General features: G+C 44.5%; 3 protein-coding genes across 4 annotated transcripts in view; 1 reads left to right on the top strand and 2 right to left on the bottom strand.

The window, feature by feature from the left end:
* Window positions 1–236: 236 nt before the first annotated feature.
* LOC130540349 (homeobox protein six1b) lies at window positions 237–2,514 on the bottom strand. Its single transcript, XM_057059424.1, has 2 exons — window positions 1,547–2,514; window positions 237–886 (listed from the first exon to the last, which is right to left on the bottom strand). The coding sequence occupies exons 1-2, from the start codon at window positions 2,104–2,106 to the stop codon at window positions 592–594; spliced, it is 855 nt and encodes a 284-aa protein (XP_056915404.1). The 5' UTR covers window positions 2,107–2,514; the 3' UTR covers window positions 237–591.
* Window positions 2,515–6,618: 4,104 nt separating this feature from the next.
* On the bottom strand, window positions 6,619–13,201 carry six4a (SIX homeobox 4a). Its single transcript, XM_057058469.1, has 3 exons — window positions 12,304–13,201; window positions 10,153–10,853; window positions 6,619–8,876 (listed from the first exon to the last, which is right to left on the bottom strand). The coding sequence occupies exons 1-3, from the start codon at window positions 13,035–13,037 to the stop codon at window positions 8,263–8,265; spliced, it is 2,049 nt and encodes a 682-aa protein (XP_056914449.1). The 5' UTR covers window positions 13,038–13,201; the 3' UTR covers window positions 6,619–8,262.
* Window positions 13,202–14,396: 1,195 nt separating this feature from the next.
* mnat1 (MNAT1 component of CDK activating kinase) overlaps window positions 14,397–16,928 on the top strand; it is a 25,811-nt gene continuing 23,279 nt past the window's right edge. For both annotated transcript variants that reach the window (XR_008954237.1, XM_057058473.1), the window contains exon 1: window positions 14,397–14,585. Coding sequence is in view for 1 of the 2 variants with exons in the window: in XM_057058473.1 (XP_056914453.1) it covers window positions 14,497–14,585 (89 nt within the window). In the remaining variant the exon portion in view is untranslated. The remainder of the gene's footprint in view (window positions 14,586–16,928) is intronic.

Genomic DNA, 16,928 nt, shown 5'->3' with positions numbered 1-16,928 from the left:
GGACGGACAGACAGAGCGACAGACAGCTGCTGATGTTGACTCAGGTTTTTATAATTAAATTTGCCTTGGACTTGTCATTTTTAACGCCTCATCTCTGCAACACAAAGGGACTCTACTCTTTCAGACCACATTCATATTATTTACCAGCATTTTAAAAATAGTCCCATTATTTACGCATTCATTTAAACACGCTTTTTTTCTATCTTGTAGCGCCACAAAGACCACAGAGACCGATGCATCATTTTTGTTTTATTGGAAACTAATTTATAGTGACTCTAATTAAAACGCTGCTTCTTAGTTTCCAGGATTTTCCTATAATTATTTTTCCTCAACAAAATATTATAAATTAAGCAGTGGGCAGTCCGGGAAGCCTAAGTGTTCCGTTTAGGTCCTCTTTTGGTGTTTCCAAGTTCGGGAGATCAGGGGTGTACAGGTTAAGCGCAAAGAGTTTTAGTTCTAACCAAATTTAACGACAGACAGTCAGTCTCTAAGGGACGCTACAGTGTTATTTCATACATTTATTCAGTCTGATATACTTATTAGTCTTTTTTGAAAGAAGGTGGGGGATGCAAGTGGGACACGCCGCCCTCTTTAAGAGCCCAAATCCACAAGACTGGAGGTTAGAGGTCCTAACAAGGAGTCCTGCAGCTGGTGCGGGTGTCCGTGCATGCTGTGCACCGGCTGTGGGGCACCCAAACCGGACATGGAGTAAGCGGAGGCCCCGGGGTGGCTCATGTTACCCTGGAGCAAAAGCGCTGAGTTCTGGTCGGGGCTCTGCGGTGGGGAAAACTCGTCCTCCGAGCTGGACATGAGAGACTTTCCTCCGTCCAGCGGGGACAGCTGGTTCTGTTTGTTTCCGCCTGCGTTGCTGTTTTCACTGTTCTCTCTGGAAATGACAGCAAGGGGGAACCATTAGAACTTTAAACATTTCATCTGCCTGTTTAGGACGAAAGAGACAGTTTAGACTCATGGCGGGTTTAGTGGAGGTTTTTTTAATATCTAATGTTTAAACTGAAAATGTCTTCTTACTAAAGCATAATAAAGGCGTGTTGTGAGATTTTCGGCTTTAGCACTCCTAAGAGTTCAAACGTTTAAATGTTTCAGACGTTCTTCCTCGTTTGAATGACTAAAATAAACTGAGAAATCTAAAAAAAAAAAAACCCACACAAAACCCTGCCAGATTATCATCATTTGAGAATCTCCTGCTTCATGCGGGCCTAGGCGTAGTTTTCTCTGTTCCTTCAGGTTGAAACACGTCTAACATCACTGTTTCTTGTATCCTTTCTTTTTTCACTTTTTTGTTCACCAAAACACTTAAGGGGACTTATTTTTTCTTTCTTTCTTTTTAAAAAGCCCAAATCATTCAGAATACGATCTGCACGAAAATAAAGCATTTACCAAGATTCCCCTTTTCCTATGGTCGAATCTGTAACTATCAATAATATGTCTTCCATACGTCAATGATTTCTTCTCGTGTATCCACCAAATAGGAGCACATTTTCTCTCTGAACGCACGCGTGCCCGGGGCTGTGCCGGTGGAACGTACCTCTCCTTGGCCTCTGCGGCTCTGTCTCGCTGCCGTCTGTTTTTGAACCAGTTGCTGACCTGCGTGGTGGTCAGTCCTGTGGCCTCGGCCAGCTCTCTCTTTTCGCGCGGGGATGGATACGGGTTGTGTGTGTACCACTCCCTCAGAACACCTCTGGATTTCTCCTTGAAGCAGTAGCTGGTCTCCTCTCCGTCCCATATCGTGCGTGGCAGGGGGAATTTCCTCCTAACGCGGTACTTCCCGACAGCTCCGAGCGGCCGGCCGCGCAGCTTCTCCGCCTCCACGTAGTGCGCTTTCAGCCAGAGCTGCTGCAGCTTCGGGTGGTTGTGGGGAGAAAACTGGTGGCTTTCCAGGATCTTGTAGAGCTCTCTGAAATTCCCTCGGTGAAACGCCACCACCGCCTTGGCTTTTAGGACACTTTCGTTCTTGTGGAGGTGGTCGCAAGCGGGCAGAGACCACAGGAAGCGCCCGAGTCTCTCCAAGTTTCCTCCCTGTTGCAACACCTCGCAAACGCACGCCACTTGCTCCTGCGTGAACCCGAAGGACGGCAAAATGGACATGATGTCTGAGATCTCTCCGCCGTCCCAAACGTAAATATCCCAAAAAAAGAGAAGCTGGTTATTTTAAGGTCTTGCCGTGTTGCAATCCGGCGCAATCCGTCCGAGGAGCACGGGCCTATAGCAGATCCGCTCCGCTCCGGCCCCTGATGCGCGCAGCAGTTTTGGGATGTTGATTGTTGGGACAATTTGTTCCTGTTGGAGATATGTCAGGCTTAAAGGGAGGCTGTGCGTTTCGGTGATTGGCTCTCCCTCTGCCCTGCACCGTGTAGAGGAGAGCAGGACTGAGTTTGCAGCTCCGTTTCCTCCCCAGAGGCAGTGCGTCAGGGGCTGAAATAGGAGCGCTCCCACCTCCCGCCCCCACAGTCCTCCTAACGCTCCGAGCGAGCAGGGCTCCACATGAGCATTAATCAATTATTACAAACTACTTAAAACGCTTTATTAACATGTTTTAAGAAAACATCTGCAGATGGTCCCCACAGAAGCGTGGGGACCGTCAACCGATCAGCGGAGTCTAAAACCAACATTTCAGAACTTTCCATTTCAGTAGTTTACTCGTTTTTAAAACCTGGAAATGTGCCTCTAAACACGGCAGACTATAAAACAATACATTAACACGGCGTTGTGACCAAACCTAGAAAACTAAAAAAATTAAATCTTGATCCACTAGGCCTAACTGGTGTTGTATATACAATCAGTGGACCATAATTGGCCCCCACCGCCGACTTAATTGTATACAGACTGAATGTTTTGTTGTATGGGCCTAATTACCCAGGCCGTTTATTTTATGGGGTGATAGGCCTATAATTTAATTGGTTCCTATAGTCAAGTTCAGGCGTGTTTTAACGCACATTTATATGAGAACCCCCCCCCCCCCCCCTTTCTCTGCCTCTCTCTCTCGCTCTCCTTCTGCCCCTTCTATGTTTGCATGTGCGGGTGTTTCTTTACATTTAATTAAAATAGGAAAAGGATCCTCGGAGCACCTGGATGCGTGTGCACCCATTTAAAAATGCACAAGAGAACTATATTATACTATATTGGAAAGATATTGTTGCTCTCAGAATCATTTTGCATCATTTTTGTGACTAACTGTTCGATGCAGCCTGTGGCTCGCATGTATATTTCAGGGATTAGACGGGCACCGCACTGACTGCTGCGTTTTCTGCGGGGTGAAACACTAAACCGATCCATTAGTAAATGAATTCTGCACAACACTGCTGCAGTTAGAGCAAAGACGGCGTTTCTTTATCTTTTCTCAGAAACCACTTTGAATATTCTGATCCGGGCAATAGTAATCACAAGATCACCTGGATTTTATTTAAACACGTAAAATTATTTCACCAGCTTAGCCTATAGAGTTTTTTTTTTTTTTTAATAATCCAGTTCTTTTGTATCTTACACATAAAATGATTTATGCTTTAAAATATCTGGACACGTTTTTCCTTATGTTTTTCCTTACCAATTAGTTGGAATTAGTTGTTTTCATAACCTGTTTTTTAACGTAAAATAATTGTTTTTCCACAGTAAACAGTGTTTTTTTTATTCTGCATTGTGATAACAGATTTTTGCCTGGCCTGAAAGAGAAATTAACATTTTTTGCTATCTTTAATTTTTAAAAAATCATTGATTTTTCCCCTCGTTTGGCAGCGCAGCCCCAACACGGGTCAGAATGGCGCTTAAACGTGATTCAATTAGACGCACATCTCACATGTTGAGCCGTATATCTCCAGCGGACACGCAGGCTCTCAGGCCACTTTAGCTGCACTCGGACTGCGCGTAAAAACCTCAGTGCTTCAGTAAATGAGCTGTCTGATGAACGGCTCTCGGGTTTCTCTAATATCTCTACCACATTGCGCTGCGCCTCCTCCTTTAACCCGAGTAGCCCCGGGTGGCGAGATTATTTCAAGATGTGGACTCTCCGCCTCCGCCTGTGTCACCAGTCAGCGCCGAGATGCTCTCAAGTAATGCAATACTCAGTCCATCACTCATTACACTACTCAAATTGGGTATAAAACTGCCAAAAAAGCGTTTCTCCCCTGTACATAAATGCGCATTGAAATATTACAATGTTCCATTGCTCACAAATTAATTATGAAACATTACTTGAAATTGGTTCCCGGTATTTCGTGGATTAATTTATGGGTAAATATATATAACTGTTTCAGAAATACTACTACGGTTTTCTTTGAAACCTGCGATGATGCGCAGGTCTGTGTGTTGACAAACCGGCCTGGGATAAGAAAAAAGAAAAAAAAAACATTATTAGAAAACGTGTGTCCCAGTGGAGAATTTAATCTTTATTCAGAGAAAATCAAATAGTCCAGAAGCTGCTAAAAATTTAGCCCAGCGACAGAAACTATTCCCCGTACAATTAAAATATAAATGTAGTTTCACAATCAGTGGTCTTCATTGGCGGATATGACGTCTCTCAACTATCACAGTTTTGACTACATGTACTTTAAGCTCATGGATAAAATTGGTTGAGCCATTTGATCGTTAATTATACGCATCTCTAATTAAGAGGAGCCGTTTATGGCCGCAGCGACGGGAGAGAAAAGCTGCTCCTTCCCTCAAAACAAAACACAACTGTTGACATGAGTGAGTTAAATGAAATTGGAGCCGCAATTATCAGCTTAACAGAGTTTCCTGTCATGTTGGAAAATTAGACCTAGTACAAGTGCACCGAGGTTAGAGCCCCCCACCCCATCAAAATCATTACGCATTTCCTCAGAGGACCACCTCCACAAATATGCAATTATGGCCTCGGCGTTTACAGTGGGCCGCCCGGCAAACACCCCGCAGCCATGAAAAGTTGCGAAGGGGTGTTCTTTTTCAAAATTGTTTTATTGTTTTTGAAGCAGGCCAGTAAAGCGGGCGGACACACAGACAGAAGGAACCTTTTTAACAGACCATGTGTTCCTTCCTGGCAGGGAGGGGGCGCCATGATAATGCTATGAAGTGAGGGCTGAGAAGATGAGTTTGGACATGCTTTGAGTAAATGAAGAGCGGTCAGTGCAATTTGGTAAGAAATGTGTGTGTGTGTGTGTTGTGTGTGTGTGTGTGTGTATGTGTGTGTGTGTGTGTGTGTGTGTGGTCTGATGACTTTTCTGTCCTTGCAGCCCCCCGGACAAACCAGACCACAAAGACAAGTACGCTTACCTCATGAACGGCATCGGCGTCATGTTAAACGTTGGTCAGAGACAAATCTACAAGTGTCGACAGCCTTTTATTTCTATGCGCTTGGAGCCAGTGGAGGTGTGCGCCGCGGCAGTGGTGGGTCTGTGTGAGCCGGGCTGGTACCCGCTGACCTCTGACCTCTCATTAGTGGGACGCAGAGCACTGGAGTACCCTGCTCCCCAGGTCATGTTACATATGGCTTGCAGTCTGCTGCGCCGCATTAAATGTCAGCTTTGAAACCATAAGAAAGATCAGAGGTCAGTGTTTTTAATAAGGCCAGAGTTCTGGGAGACTTCTCCCTTTTTACTGCGCGCCAACGCATGTTTTGTAGAGCACGTCGGAACTTATGATCAGTTATACTAAAACCTAATGTGCTGTCCTGTGTTGGCAAACAATCCCTCCTTCCTGTCTGATTTATAGTCACGACACCAAGGTGGAATTTAGAGTTTTCTCTGGCCCCCCTCCCCGTGAGACCGGCCAACCATGGGCTTCTGCTGCAAATGGTATATTGTTCTGGGCTCTAACAAAGCTGTTTTCACCCTCTTCAATATTACAGGAGGAGTTACCCGATACCCAACAATCAGCTAATCCACTGCCCATGGCGACGAGGTCACCTATGCACAGGTAACTTTATCCCAGTAGCTTGCTTCTCCCTTCCTTTCCCGCTACTCCCCCCCCCCTTTTCTCTATGTGCTTCCACAGTGAGCACAGACAAACAGCCTCTGTTTATTTAGGTCACCATAGAGCTCCTGCAGCTGTGATACAAGAACAACCCCTATTATTCACCACAAATAAAAATCTCATACTGTGAAATTTCTAATTTGTTGTCCCTTGCTGGCTCACAGAGACGAGATATGGGACGAAAATTCACAAATTCAGGGAAAATTCCCCCCAAGCCAGAAGCGGAGTTCAGGTTGGATGTCTGTGAGTGACAGCGCCTCAGATTCATTCTTCCATATGTTGAAATCAGGCGAGTTTCAGGGGGTTGTTTGGCCTTCGTTCAGGGAAAAGGCCATCGGATTGGACTTAGCTACGGGGAGCTGCAGACCCCCCACCAAAAGGGGGGGTTTACCTCTGGAAATCTCATTGCTGTTTATTTGAATTACAAGGACTGAGAAGAGAAAAGGAGGGCTAATGAACTCCAGGTTGCCAGGCATGTGCAAACGATCACTGCAGGTTTGCAGAAAGCTGCGCTGGAATTGCCTGCATGCCACTCCCTCCCATCCACCGGTCACACCGGACTCTTAAATCTTTGTAAACTTCAATACGCAAATACATAACAGAACCGTCATTACACCGACCCGCCGAGGTAAAGTCCTGGAAGTAAGGAAAATATGGTTTCCATTTTTATAAATATAAACTTTTATTGCAGTATGGAGATTTAGAAAAATACATTCAAATAATTTCAGATACCAAACATATAATCCAAACTAAGATTAAAAAAAGAAAATCTTTGAGATATTTGCCCATTTTTGGTATGTGATTAAAGCAATACTTTCTCTAAAGTGTCCATTCAAATTGACGGGATTATGCCACAAATCCTAAAAAAGAGCTATTACTAGGGTAATCTACTCGCGAGAGGATCTGTGATGCACTGACAGTCGTGCACGTTTGGAGTTGGATGTGAGGCTGAAATGTGCTATTACACTAATATGCGACAGCCAGGAATTAGGCTCACTGTGTTGCGAAATGCAGCGGACACACTTGACAAATGGGCTCCACATTCTCTTGTCTTTTCCTTCAGCTGACACCCAACAAATGTGCCAGTAAATCTCTTCAGCTGCAGTGTTCCTGCCTTTAGTGTTGCGCGCGCACACACACACACATGCACGCACACACACACACACACGCACGCACACACAAAAGTAAAAGGCACTAGTGTCCAAACCATATCGATGTCATGCAAACAGAAGTTATTCCAATCCCTTTATAGTAAAATATAAAGTCACGATTACGGGCATTTGGACAGACACGTCAAAATGAAACAGTATATAGTGTAGCATCATCACATCTAGTTAATATAGTACCAGTTGCAGCTTTATAAATAACATGATGCGCAAACACGGCCATCAGTGATATCACTGCGTCACAGATTGAAGCCTGAAATATGAGCCGCAGCTGAAATAGCGCGCATTTGTTTAGGTCTTTCCCACACGACAAATGCTCCGGTATAAAGGCAGCTTGAGAGGAGTCCGCGGTGACGTCCCTGTGATAGTGCAAATGCCCAAACAGACAGACGCCACTGTGTGTGTTAGGTAAAAGAAAGGCACATTTCCCAGAACCCCAGTCCACTATTGAACACTCTCCGCTCATTTTGGAGTGATCTAAAGCACAAAAGCAGATTTATTTATTTCTTTTTTGCAGTGACTTCAGAGGCGTTCGTGGAACTCGAGGTGATTATCGAAGGCCGCGTCTTCCAAAATCAGCAGCTTTGAGTGTTTAATGATCTCCGCGTGCGTGTGCCCTCCTGTTGTGAAGCGGTCGCTGTCTGACTGATCATTTTCACAAAGTCACTCTCCCCCCTACCGAGTGACCTTTTTGGTTTGACCCAGATGACACATTTAGTTTGGAGGAACATCTTGGTCACATGACTCCAGGCCATTCCAGCACCTGCTTCGGTGGATCAAATCCACTCAACAGGAAATAGCAGGTGTTGTCTATAAAAATGCAAATTTGAACTCAGCTCAGATGCATACAGTGACTTCTTTTGTGAGCTTGTAACAGTTGCAACGCTCTGTCTGATGAAACCTGTCAAGGACTCTTTTTTTTCATGATACGATGATAAACGCCCACCCACTGGGCTCCTCTGACTAGAGTGCATTTTAAAGTCAAATGAACAACAAAATAATTTAACATTTAATGGAAATGAATGGTAAAAACAAACAACAAACTCAACTCACACACACACTCACGCTAAATGAACAAGATTAGCCCTATTTCTGGAGCGGCCCCGATAGTCTCTGTAAGGAAAGAGGACTGAGGTTAAATGTCAGCCATGTCCTCCTTCATCTGCACTGTCTGTAGTTTGGCTAGTTCTTTTCCCTCCACGGCATCCATCTCCTCACACATCACCCGCACCATCTCATTCATGCCTCCTGAACCCGGGCCGCCCACCTTGTTCTCTGAAAGGTTCATGTAGCTGTTGTTCATGCCGGGCCCTATCAGGTGGGAGGACTCGGGGCCGTGGACCTCGTGGCTCCCGAGATACTCCGTGGAACGGAGGTGGTGGCTGTTGGGGTCCGTCTGCGTCATCAGGGGTGTGCTGATCGTGAGGGTGGTGTAGACCTCGGGCTCGGAGCTGGATGAGCTGGATGCGTTGACTTCGGTGGTGGTGGTCGGACCTTGGCTGGAGGGAACCTCATCTGCGCTGGGAGCGGAGTATCTGAGGTGACCGCTGGAGTCCAGGTGGAGCCCTGGATGGTAGGAGGAATACACACCTCCCTCCAGAGGCTCCTTCTTGATGGATGGCTGGACAGCGCTGCTCATGTTGTAGAGGACTGTGCTGTGGTGCAGAGACGGCATGGTCAGCTTGTCCTGGTGCTGGAATGAATCCTCATTGGAGGAACTCACCACTGCGTTGTTCAGAGACATGTTTCCTGGGGAAGCAGAGACGCAGATCAATACACGCCACATCTTCTACTCTGAATAAATCTTTCCAACTGCATCCTCCCCAACAGTTCCTCAGTATCGCGAAGGTCAGATGGGCCTTGGGCCAAATCTGCTGCTGTGCATCTCGCACACACAAGTCTGACCCCGCGATGCCCCAGAGGAGGAGCGTAAAGCTCAGCCTGGACTCCACAGCAAGCTGCAATTTTCTGTTTTTCCTTATAATTCCTCCTGCTGTAGACGCTCTGCTTCATGTCAAAGAAAGCGCAGTAATGTTGTATTCTGTGTTTCAAGGCCTCTGATTGTCTGAAACTTATTTCCCCTCCTCCCTGCTCTGCAGATCAAGAGCGCAATGATGATGAGTGATGGTGACTACAGAAGTTGCTTTTATTCATCTCTGGGGTTTTCAAAGGACCACCTCATTTGTGTGTGTGTGTGTGTGTGTGTGTGTGTGTGTGTGTGTGTGTGTGTGTGTGTGTGTGTGGCCCTTCCCTGATTTTTCTGCTCTGTGTTGTGTGCAGTATCAACCCTTGGGCTAACGCACAAACACGGATGAGCTGACACAAAAGCAGATCAGATGTATTGATGGATGAGGCGCGACTTTTTGACAAACCACAACAGACACGTAGAGGAGCGCTGGAAAAACGTAAAAGGGAAAAGTTGTCAAACAGGGAGAAAAGAAGAAAGCTTTTAGTTCTTCTAAATTTGGATAAAAAGTGATCCTGATGTTTTCTTTCATTGGTCTCCAATAATGTTCTCTGTAACAGTAATGCGATACCCTTTAAAAAAGTAAATCAGCTGCTTAAAGGCAGAATGATTTATCACTTGTGATTCTGCTCCCCGGCTCCTCCAAATTGGTAGTCTTCTTGGATGTGTGCTTGCCATATGGCACCTGATCACTGGGTCTTATTACCGTCCCACCCTTCCAACCTGTGTTTGCTTATTGTTGAAGCTACAAAGCCAATGGTTAAAAAACTACTGAGGGACTTGACATTTCCATGCATACGGCAGTGTAGAGGGCAGCGTCTCTGCAGATACTGATGCCTTTATTAGGCTATAATTAGTTGGGGTTTTTTCATGAATTTTTGAAATTCTTTTGAGGGAGAAATTAACAAAAAATGTATTTTAATGTCATCAATTGCGTTCCCCCATTACGGACAATATTGGATAGATTAACATTATAAAAAAAGTAACATTTCTTTACATTTACTCTATATGCTCCTTTTCCTTTGGTTATTACCTCCCAGGTGATTCTTTTAAACCCACCTTGTGTGATTGTTGATGAAGATGAGGCTGAAGGGAGCTGCAGTGAAGGAAGACCCACTTCACTGCTGAGTAACGAGCTACCGTCGCCCTCCGGGACACCACTGGGTGCCTGGACCAGGCTGTACCCCCCCAGCTGAAGCGCACCGGAGGAAGAGCTAAACGTGAGGACAGAGGAGCCTCCATTCTGCGCCGCCATGGTGTGAACACCCTCCATTTTGACTTCAGCTCCATTCACGCATCCGGCGTAGGAGGCGTACTGCAGGGCCGAGTCCTCGGCAGAGCCGCCCAGTCCCTTCTCCTGCCCTGTCTGCAGCTGCATGTCCACTTCTGAGCCCCCTAGCAGCATCCCCCCGGAAGGCCTCAGAGGGTTGAAGGCTAAGGGCTGTATGCCCAGATTGAGCCCATTGAAGAGGAGGTTTCCAGGTGCGTGCAGGTAAGATGAGCCGCCATTGTGAAATACAGCAGGGGAGGCATTACTGGTTACTAGACTTCCATTGTAGAGGCCGCCACTGTTGGAACCAGGCGGCAGCTTAATGTCCCCAATCTGTTGAATGACTGCACTACTTTCCAGAGGCCCTGTCTGAATGGGGAGGGTCCCATGGGTGATCACCCCATCTGAGGAATTAGATAGGGGCCTCGGAGACAACTCCTCCTGGCCTTTACTGGATTCATCTTCTGTACTGTGGTTTCCATCAGATTCGCTGTGAGAAATTAAAAAAAAAAGGAAGTCAGCAGTGAAAAGACAAATACACATTTATTCCTGTGCCTTTAAAATGCCCCAGATAAGACAGTATCATGGATTTAAGAGTCATCTATAACAATACAATTCTGCCTGTAATTAGTAAAAGAGAGCAGCTAGGTTTGTTTCTATGTAATTACACAGATTTCTAAGAGCAGCACTTGTTAGTGAATGTGTAGCCAACTTTTACCTCATGGACGCTGGCAACAGCCAGCCAAAGTCAACAACCATGAAACCATTTGCCGCAATAAATTCTGGAGTGACAAAATTCCAGGACTGGTGGCGTGACAAAACAAATGGCTGAGTATTTATTTGAACTCTTTCATCCACTGGGATGCAACGTTTGATTTTTTTTAAGCTTATTCTTAGTAAGAACATAAGTGTGTATTTTAGCTATTAATGCATCTTATTTAGGGCCAATATCTTACTCAACCTGTTCTTTTGATTTTAATGACTGAATCAGACAGCTGCAGTAGCACACACACACACACACACACACACACACACACACACACACAACACACACACACACACACACACACACACACACACACACACACACACACAGATTTGAATTAAAACAGATGGCTGATTGCTCAGGCTCACATTTGGTGTCCAGAATAGGTATTGAGTCTAAAGTTTAAACCATGAAAAAAATAAAATTCGTGTGTTCGCGCGCGTGTGTGAGAAACTGAGGGAGTGGAGTGGAGGGGGAGGGGGGGTGACCTCCACCAGGTGTGCGTCAGCTTTGTTCACAGAGAGAGACATGAAAGAGACATTTATGCTTGTCTGTGTGGAGGATTATGAAATAAAATCTGGAGATGATGGAGGCTTATCTTGAATCCCAAACTGAAAACAACAGGAATAATAATTAAAATGTAATGTAGCGGGGGTGTTTGTTCGAGCCATCTCACACCAAAATACAGTAAAGTGACGTTTCGATACATAGTTCTAATAGTAGTATCAAAGTAATCAACTTTTTGTGCGTTACATTCAAATCCCGGAGTTACTATATTTCCTTTCCTATGGTTTCCATGCCCCGTAGCACTAACACGCTTGAAACCGGATCTCAAAGTCAACCGCTTCATATTTCAAAACATTAAAAACGTGCTCCAAACCCATTTACGCGTAGCTTATTGACTCTTATATATCAGTATCCGGTGATTTACAGTGAAATAAGTTCACTCCAGGTGCTTATGCACTTAGTATTTTCATGCATTGACATGCTTGTTAATGGTTACACGCTGCAAGCGACCCACTGGAATAAATTATCTTTCCAATACTTGGTTAAAATCAGCCCGTGTCTATTTTCATGCCCTTTTACGCACGATATATTCAGGGGGAATATTTCGGGGGTTTTAAGGATACTTTTGTACTTGGAGCGCTCAGTGACTTCTTCCTTTTGTTCTCACCTTTTGGATTGTGCTTCAGACGGGTTTCTGTCTCTCTGCCTCCTGTTTTTGAACCAGTTGCTGACCTGGGTCAAGGAGAGTCCTGTAATCTTAGCGAGATTTCTTTTCTCGGCAGGCGAGGGGTACCTATTCTGATTATACATATCCTTCAGCGCGTTTCGCGACCTTTCCTTGAAACAATACACCGTCTCCTCGCCGTCCCAGATTGTCCGGGGGAGAGGATACTTCCTCCGGATCCGGTACTTGTCCACGGCACCCAGAGATCTCCCCCGCGCCTTCTCCGCCTCAGTGTACCGGGCTTTGTACCACAGGTCTTGAAGAAAGGTGTGGTTTGACGGGCTGAAACTGTGGTTCTCCAAAACACTGTACATCTCCTGATATCGAGCCTGGTGGAAAGCAACCAGGGCTTGGGCTTTCAGGATGCTTTCGTTGCCTCGCAGCAGGTCACTCTGTGGAAGGGACCACAGGAACCTGGCCAGCCGGTCCACATTGCCTCCCTGTTGCAGCGCCTCGCAGACACAAGCCACTTGCTCCGGGGAGAAAGCCAGAGAGGAAGCGGCGCTCACCAACAGCTCCGTGCGCACCGCGTCAGTGTTGGGAGTCGTGCGCTCCATGGACAACTCCGCCGCGTCCAGCGCCACAAACTTGATGCACTCCCGCGTATCCACCTCCTTCACATTTTCCCTCTTGATGTCATTTGCTATTGTGACTTCTCCGGCAGAAGAAGAAGACATTTTTTGTTCGAACCTTCCCTGGTAAAGTCACTCCTCCCAGCTTGATCAGGTTACCTCCTCGCCATGCGAACGCGATCGGATATCTGACAGCAGCTGTAAGTGGATATCTCTCTCCCCTTTTCCTTCCAACGTGACTTTTACTCTGCGGGGACTGGAGCTAGAAGGAGACACGCAGGGTCTATCTGCGAGAGAGCCACCCTATTGGCCGCCGAGGGGGCAAGATGGGAGGAGCGAGTGGGAGTCAGACCTGAATGTTTGGTTTCCAACTGTCAGTCATTCGCCTGCCGTGTATTCCCGTTCCTCACCTGTACAAGGTGAGCACTTTGGAGATCGTGGGAATGGTTATCTATAAACTGACTACATGGAAACACATCTGTTTACTTTGATGTTAAGTAATTATGTCATTAAAAAGATGGATTTTAAATTAAATTTACCTAAGTAAAAAAAAATTCTCGCTTCCTTCAAAAAGTCCTTAAATCAATACACCTGACTTTACGGTTCATTTGGTCTTTTTTAGGTACTGAGTATGATAAATTACATTAATGTGATGAAATGTGTCCGAAATAAAGAAATCTGCGGCATCTTTCGTTGATGACGAATATCAATTTGGGTGCCAATGACTAGTGATGTAAGGGATGAGGCAAGTCCAGTCAAAACAAACGCAGACTTTTAAAAACCCATTAAACGCGTCGCATACATTTAGAGAGGCCATGAAAAGCTGCATAGTACATTTATATCTGCAAAATGAAAATGCAGTTTTGTGGATTTTAAACGTCTCTTTTGGAATCTTATAACGAATTGTTTCTGTCTGTTACAGATAACTTAATTGACAGTTTAATATGTTCATAATAAACAAATCAAACTCTCAACTGACATGGAGACGGTATGACTCCATGTCATTATTTAAAATTTTGCTCTTTAATGCAGAATAACCTCCACTGATTTCGTTTTTGTTAGGTTTATATAGCATTTCTGCTTTCACAGAGACGTTTAAAACACATCCACGCGCAATTTCAAATTGTTATATGTTCGACAAACATGGAATTGTATGATGTCAGCAGCCCCGTGGAACAAAACCTGCTTATAGTTTTGGTTTAAGTTAAGGATTATATTAGATCATAGAATAAATGGAATTAATCTGCAAGGCACTGCACGGAAGACAGTGAAGCCTATAATCAAAACAAACATTCTACACATCCCCTTTAGACAAATCATTTGCATGGATGACTGAAAATACACTACTCAGCCTTTAAAAAAAATCAGATCTCCTGAGACTTCTAATGAAGTCCTGAGTAAGTGCACCGCGGTAGACGTAGGCAATATAAAGGAACTGTTCTTCATTAGTGCCGTTTCCTATCGGACGATATTCTGTGTGACGCCACAATCTGCCGCCTGGAAGTAGCAGGAAAGTTGCCCGTTGTTGACGTTTTCTCGGGTTTTCTGCTGCGTACAGGTACAAATGGACGACCAGGGGTGTCCGAGATGCAAGACAACCAAATATAGAAATCCATCGTTGAAGCTGATGGTGAATGTTTGCGGTCACACGCTGTGAGTATCATCTGATAGCTTCATAATACAGACTGAACAACTTTTAAAAAACGGGTCCATATTTTCCTTTCAGACACATATAACCATATATCGGTAGATGTATCTCCACAGTAGGTGGTTTAGGCTATTTAAGTTCTATTATTTTTTACAACAACTTCACTGGTACCTTAACAATTGGCGTTGGAAACCTTTTGTAGCTTGTGATGGCTCTGTGTAACCTTGATAAACTGATCTATCAGATAATATTATAGCTAGAACAGAGATCAGACCCGCAACATGCATAAATTTCATGCAACATTTCGGGTTGACAAGGCGGCATAAAGTAAAGAATCTCATCATATCTGCAGAATGACTATTTCTAGATTAAAAGCACAGGTCCAAACTAAATATGTACTCTCAGAAACTGTTGCTTTTGAATTTCTGTTCAGTCCTGGCTAACGAGAGAGGCCACAATGATCTGAACTTGTTTTAGTTATTGCTACTGTCTTTACTCACATAAACATGTTTGCGGTGCAGATTTTCAACATTCAGCCTTGCCAAGTATTTTTAAAATCCCGTTCTCACCACTGAGCCGTGGTGGCCCTAGGAGAGCATCTTTTTTGACCCTGTGTTTATTGACCGTACCATCAGGAAGTGGCCGTGCTTTGTCATCAGGTCAGCAAACTCGTAAGTCACCACCTCTGTCTGGATGCAGGGTTGCACATATAAAATTAAAATGATTCTGCAATAAAGCAATTTGGAAAGATGTCCTCGCTCAGGTCACCTTGGTGTTGTTATTCAGAGTCCATGTCCAGAGTCCTGAATTAATGCACCATTTAGAGGCTGCTCTCTTCAAAGTCTTTATTAGACTTTGGAGTTTACAGATACAACATGTTGGCTTAAAGAAATCTTTTACCTTTCAGCAACATATTTTGTATTTGACGTCAGCGTCGTGCCTATGTTGAAGATTAATATGCTCTCATTTTGAAGGCAAATAATAAAGAAATCTTTGCTATAAATTAACTATTAACTAACTATCATTAAATAATTGACGCTACTGGGGATCACAACCTGAAAGCCCCTCTGCAGTTGCTATATTGGTTGATTTGTTTATTTCTTAGCGTCTTCCTTTAGGCTTGGTTAAAGGCTATTCCCCTCTTGACTGACCTCAATTTTTACCCTTGTGATGCAATGCGGTTTTGAGCTTCTCCACCTCTAGCTTACATCTAAATTTAAACACCTCGACAGCACATTTTGTACCCTGTCAACAGAGACGTTTGATGAGTGTTATTTATTATGCTTAAACAATGGCACGGGGCCCATGTCCTTTGGCATTTGACACTGGGCACAGGCAAAATAGTAACTTAGGCATGTGTTGGGCTTTCTGCTGAGGTTAAAGTGAGAGAAACACCACAAAAAGAACCTTGATTCCAGCTTCTCATGTTTGTGGTTTCTAGGTCAACATAGGCTAATTATGTAAGAAGAGTTTTTTGTAGTGTGAAAATATGTTAATTTTCTCCAGTGATGCTAAGAAGTTTTGAAAAACAGCACATAGGGGAGCATGCTGTAAGGAAATCTGCAAACCTGCTTTTTTGCAATGTAAAGCAATAAGTTGCTGTTTTCCCCTCCGAATTCTGGTGCAAAATCAAAAAGTTGGAGGTATTTTTGATTTTTCCGCTTATTTCTATCCTTTATTTCAATTTTCTTAAGTTAAACACTGACATGAGTATGCACTTGTATCAGCACTAGCCTCTAGGGTGGGTTAAGTCAGTACTCCATTTAAAAACCATGCTAAGAATGCTGAAAACAACATTTTTTAAGGAGGCGCCCACTGGTTCATTGATTGTTGTAGCAATAATGACGATAACAGGCTGTTGCTTTTGCTGCATAGTTAAAAACTACAACCTCAGCTCCACCCCTGGTGGCCCTGTATTTGGACTGTAAAGTATACAGAGTTTAGTCTCTGCCTTTTCTGCTTTTTAACAAAGCACACCCAAATCTAACATTTGTTTTATCACATCAATCAGCCTATGCCTCTTAGCATTTCTAACTGCGCTGCTGAAGGTGCTGCAGGTCACAAGGCAGGCAAAGCCCAACGATGGCAGGTTTTAAATTGATGCAAAATCAACACAGTTAGCAGCTTAACTTCATTGGTTTAATAGAATGTGGCCAAGTTTTTTTTAGTTTTAAAAAAAAAATAGAGCAGTCTTTCTTCTTACTCATACAAACTGCGAAAGATGTAGGCAATGCAATCAAAGGGGGTTGGGAGGGTCTATGATGTGGAGGAGTCTTTGCTGGGCCCAGTCCCTGTTTACCCCCCTCTCACCACCCCTTTCTTTGACCTGCTGACAGCTGCAGATGGGA

The sequence above is a fragment of the Takifugu flavidus genome, chromosome 16, assembly GCF_003711565.1.
Source record: "Takifugu flavidus isolate HTHZ2018 chromosome 16, ASM371156v2, whole genome shotgun sequence".
Classification (NCBI taxonomy): Eukaryota; Metazoa; Chordata; class Actinopteri; order Tetraodontiformes; family Tetraodontidae; genus Takifugu; species Takifugu flavidus.
The sequence above is the reverse complement of the archived record's forward strand: the minus strand, read 5'-3'. Positions and strand labels throughout refer to the sequence as shown.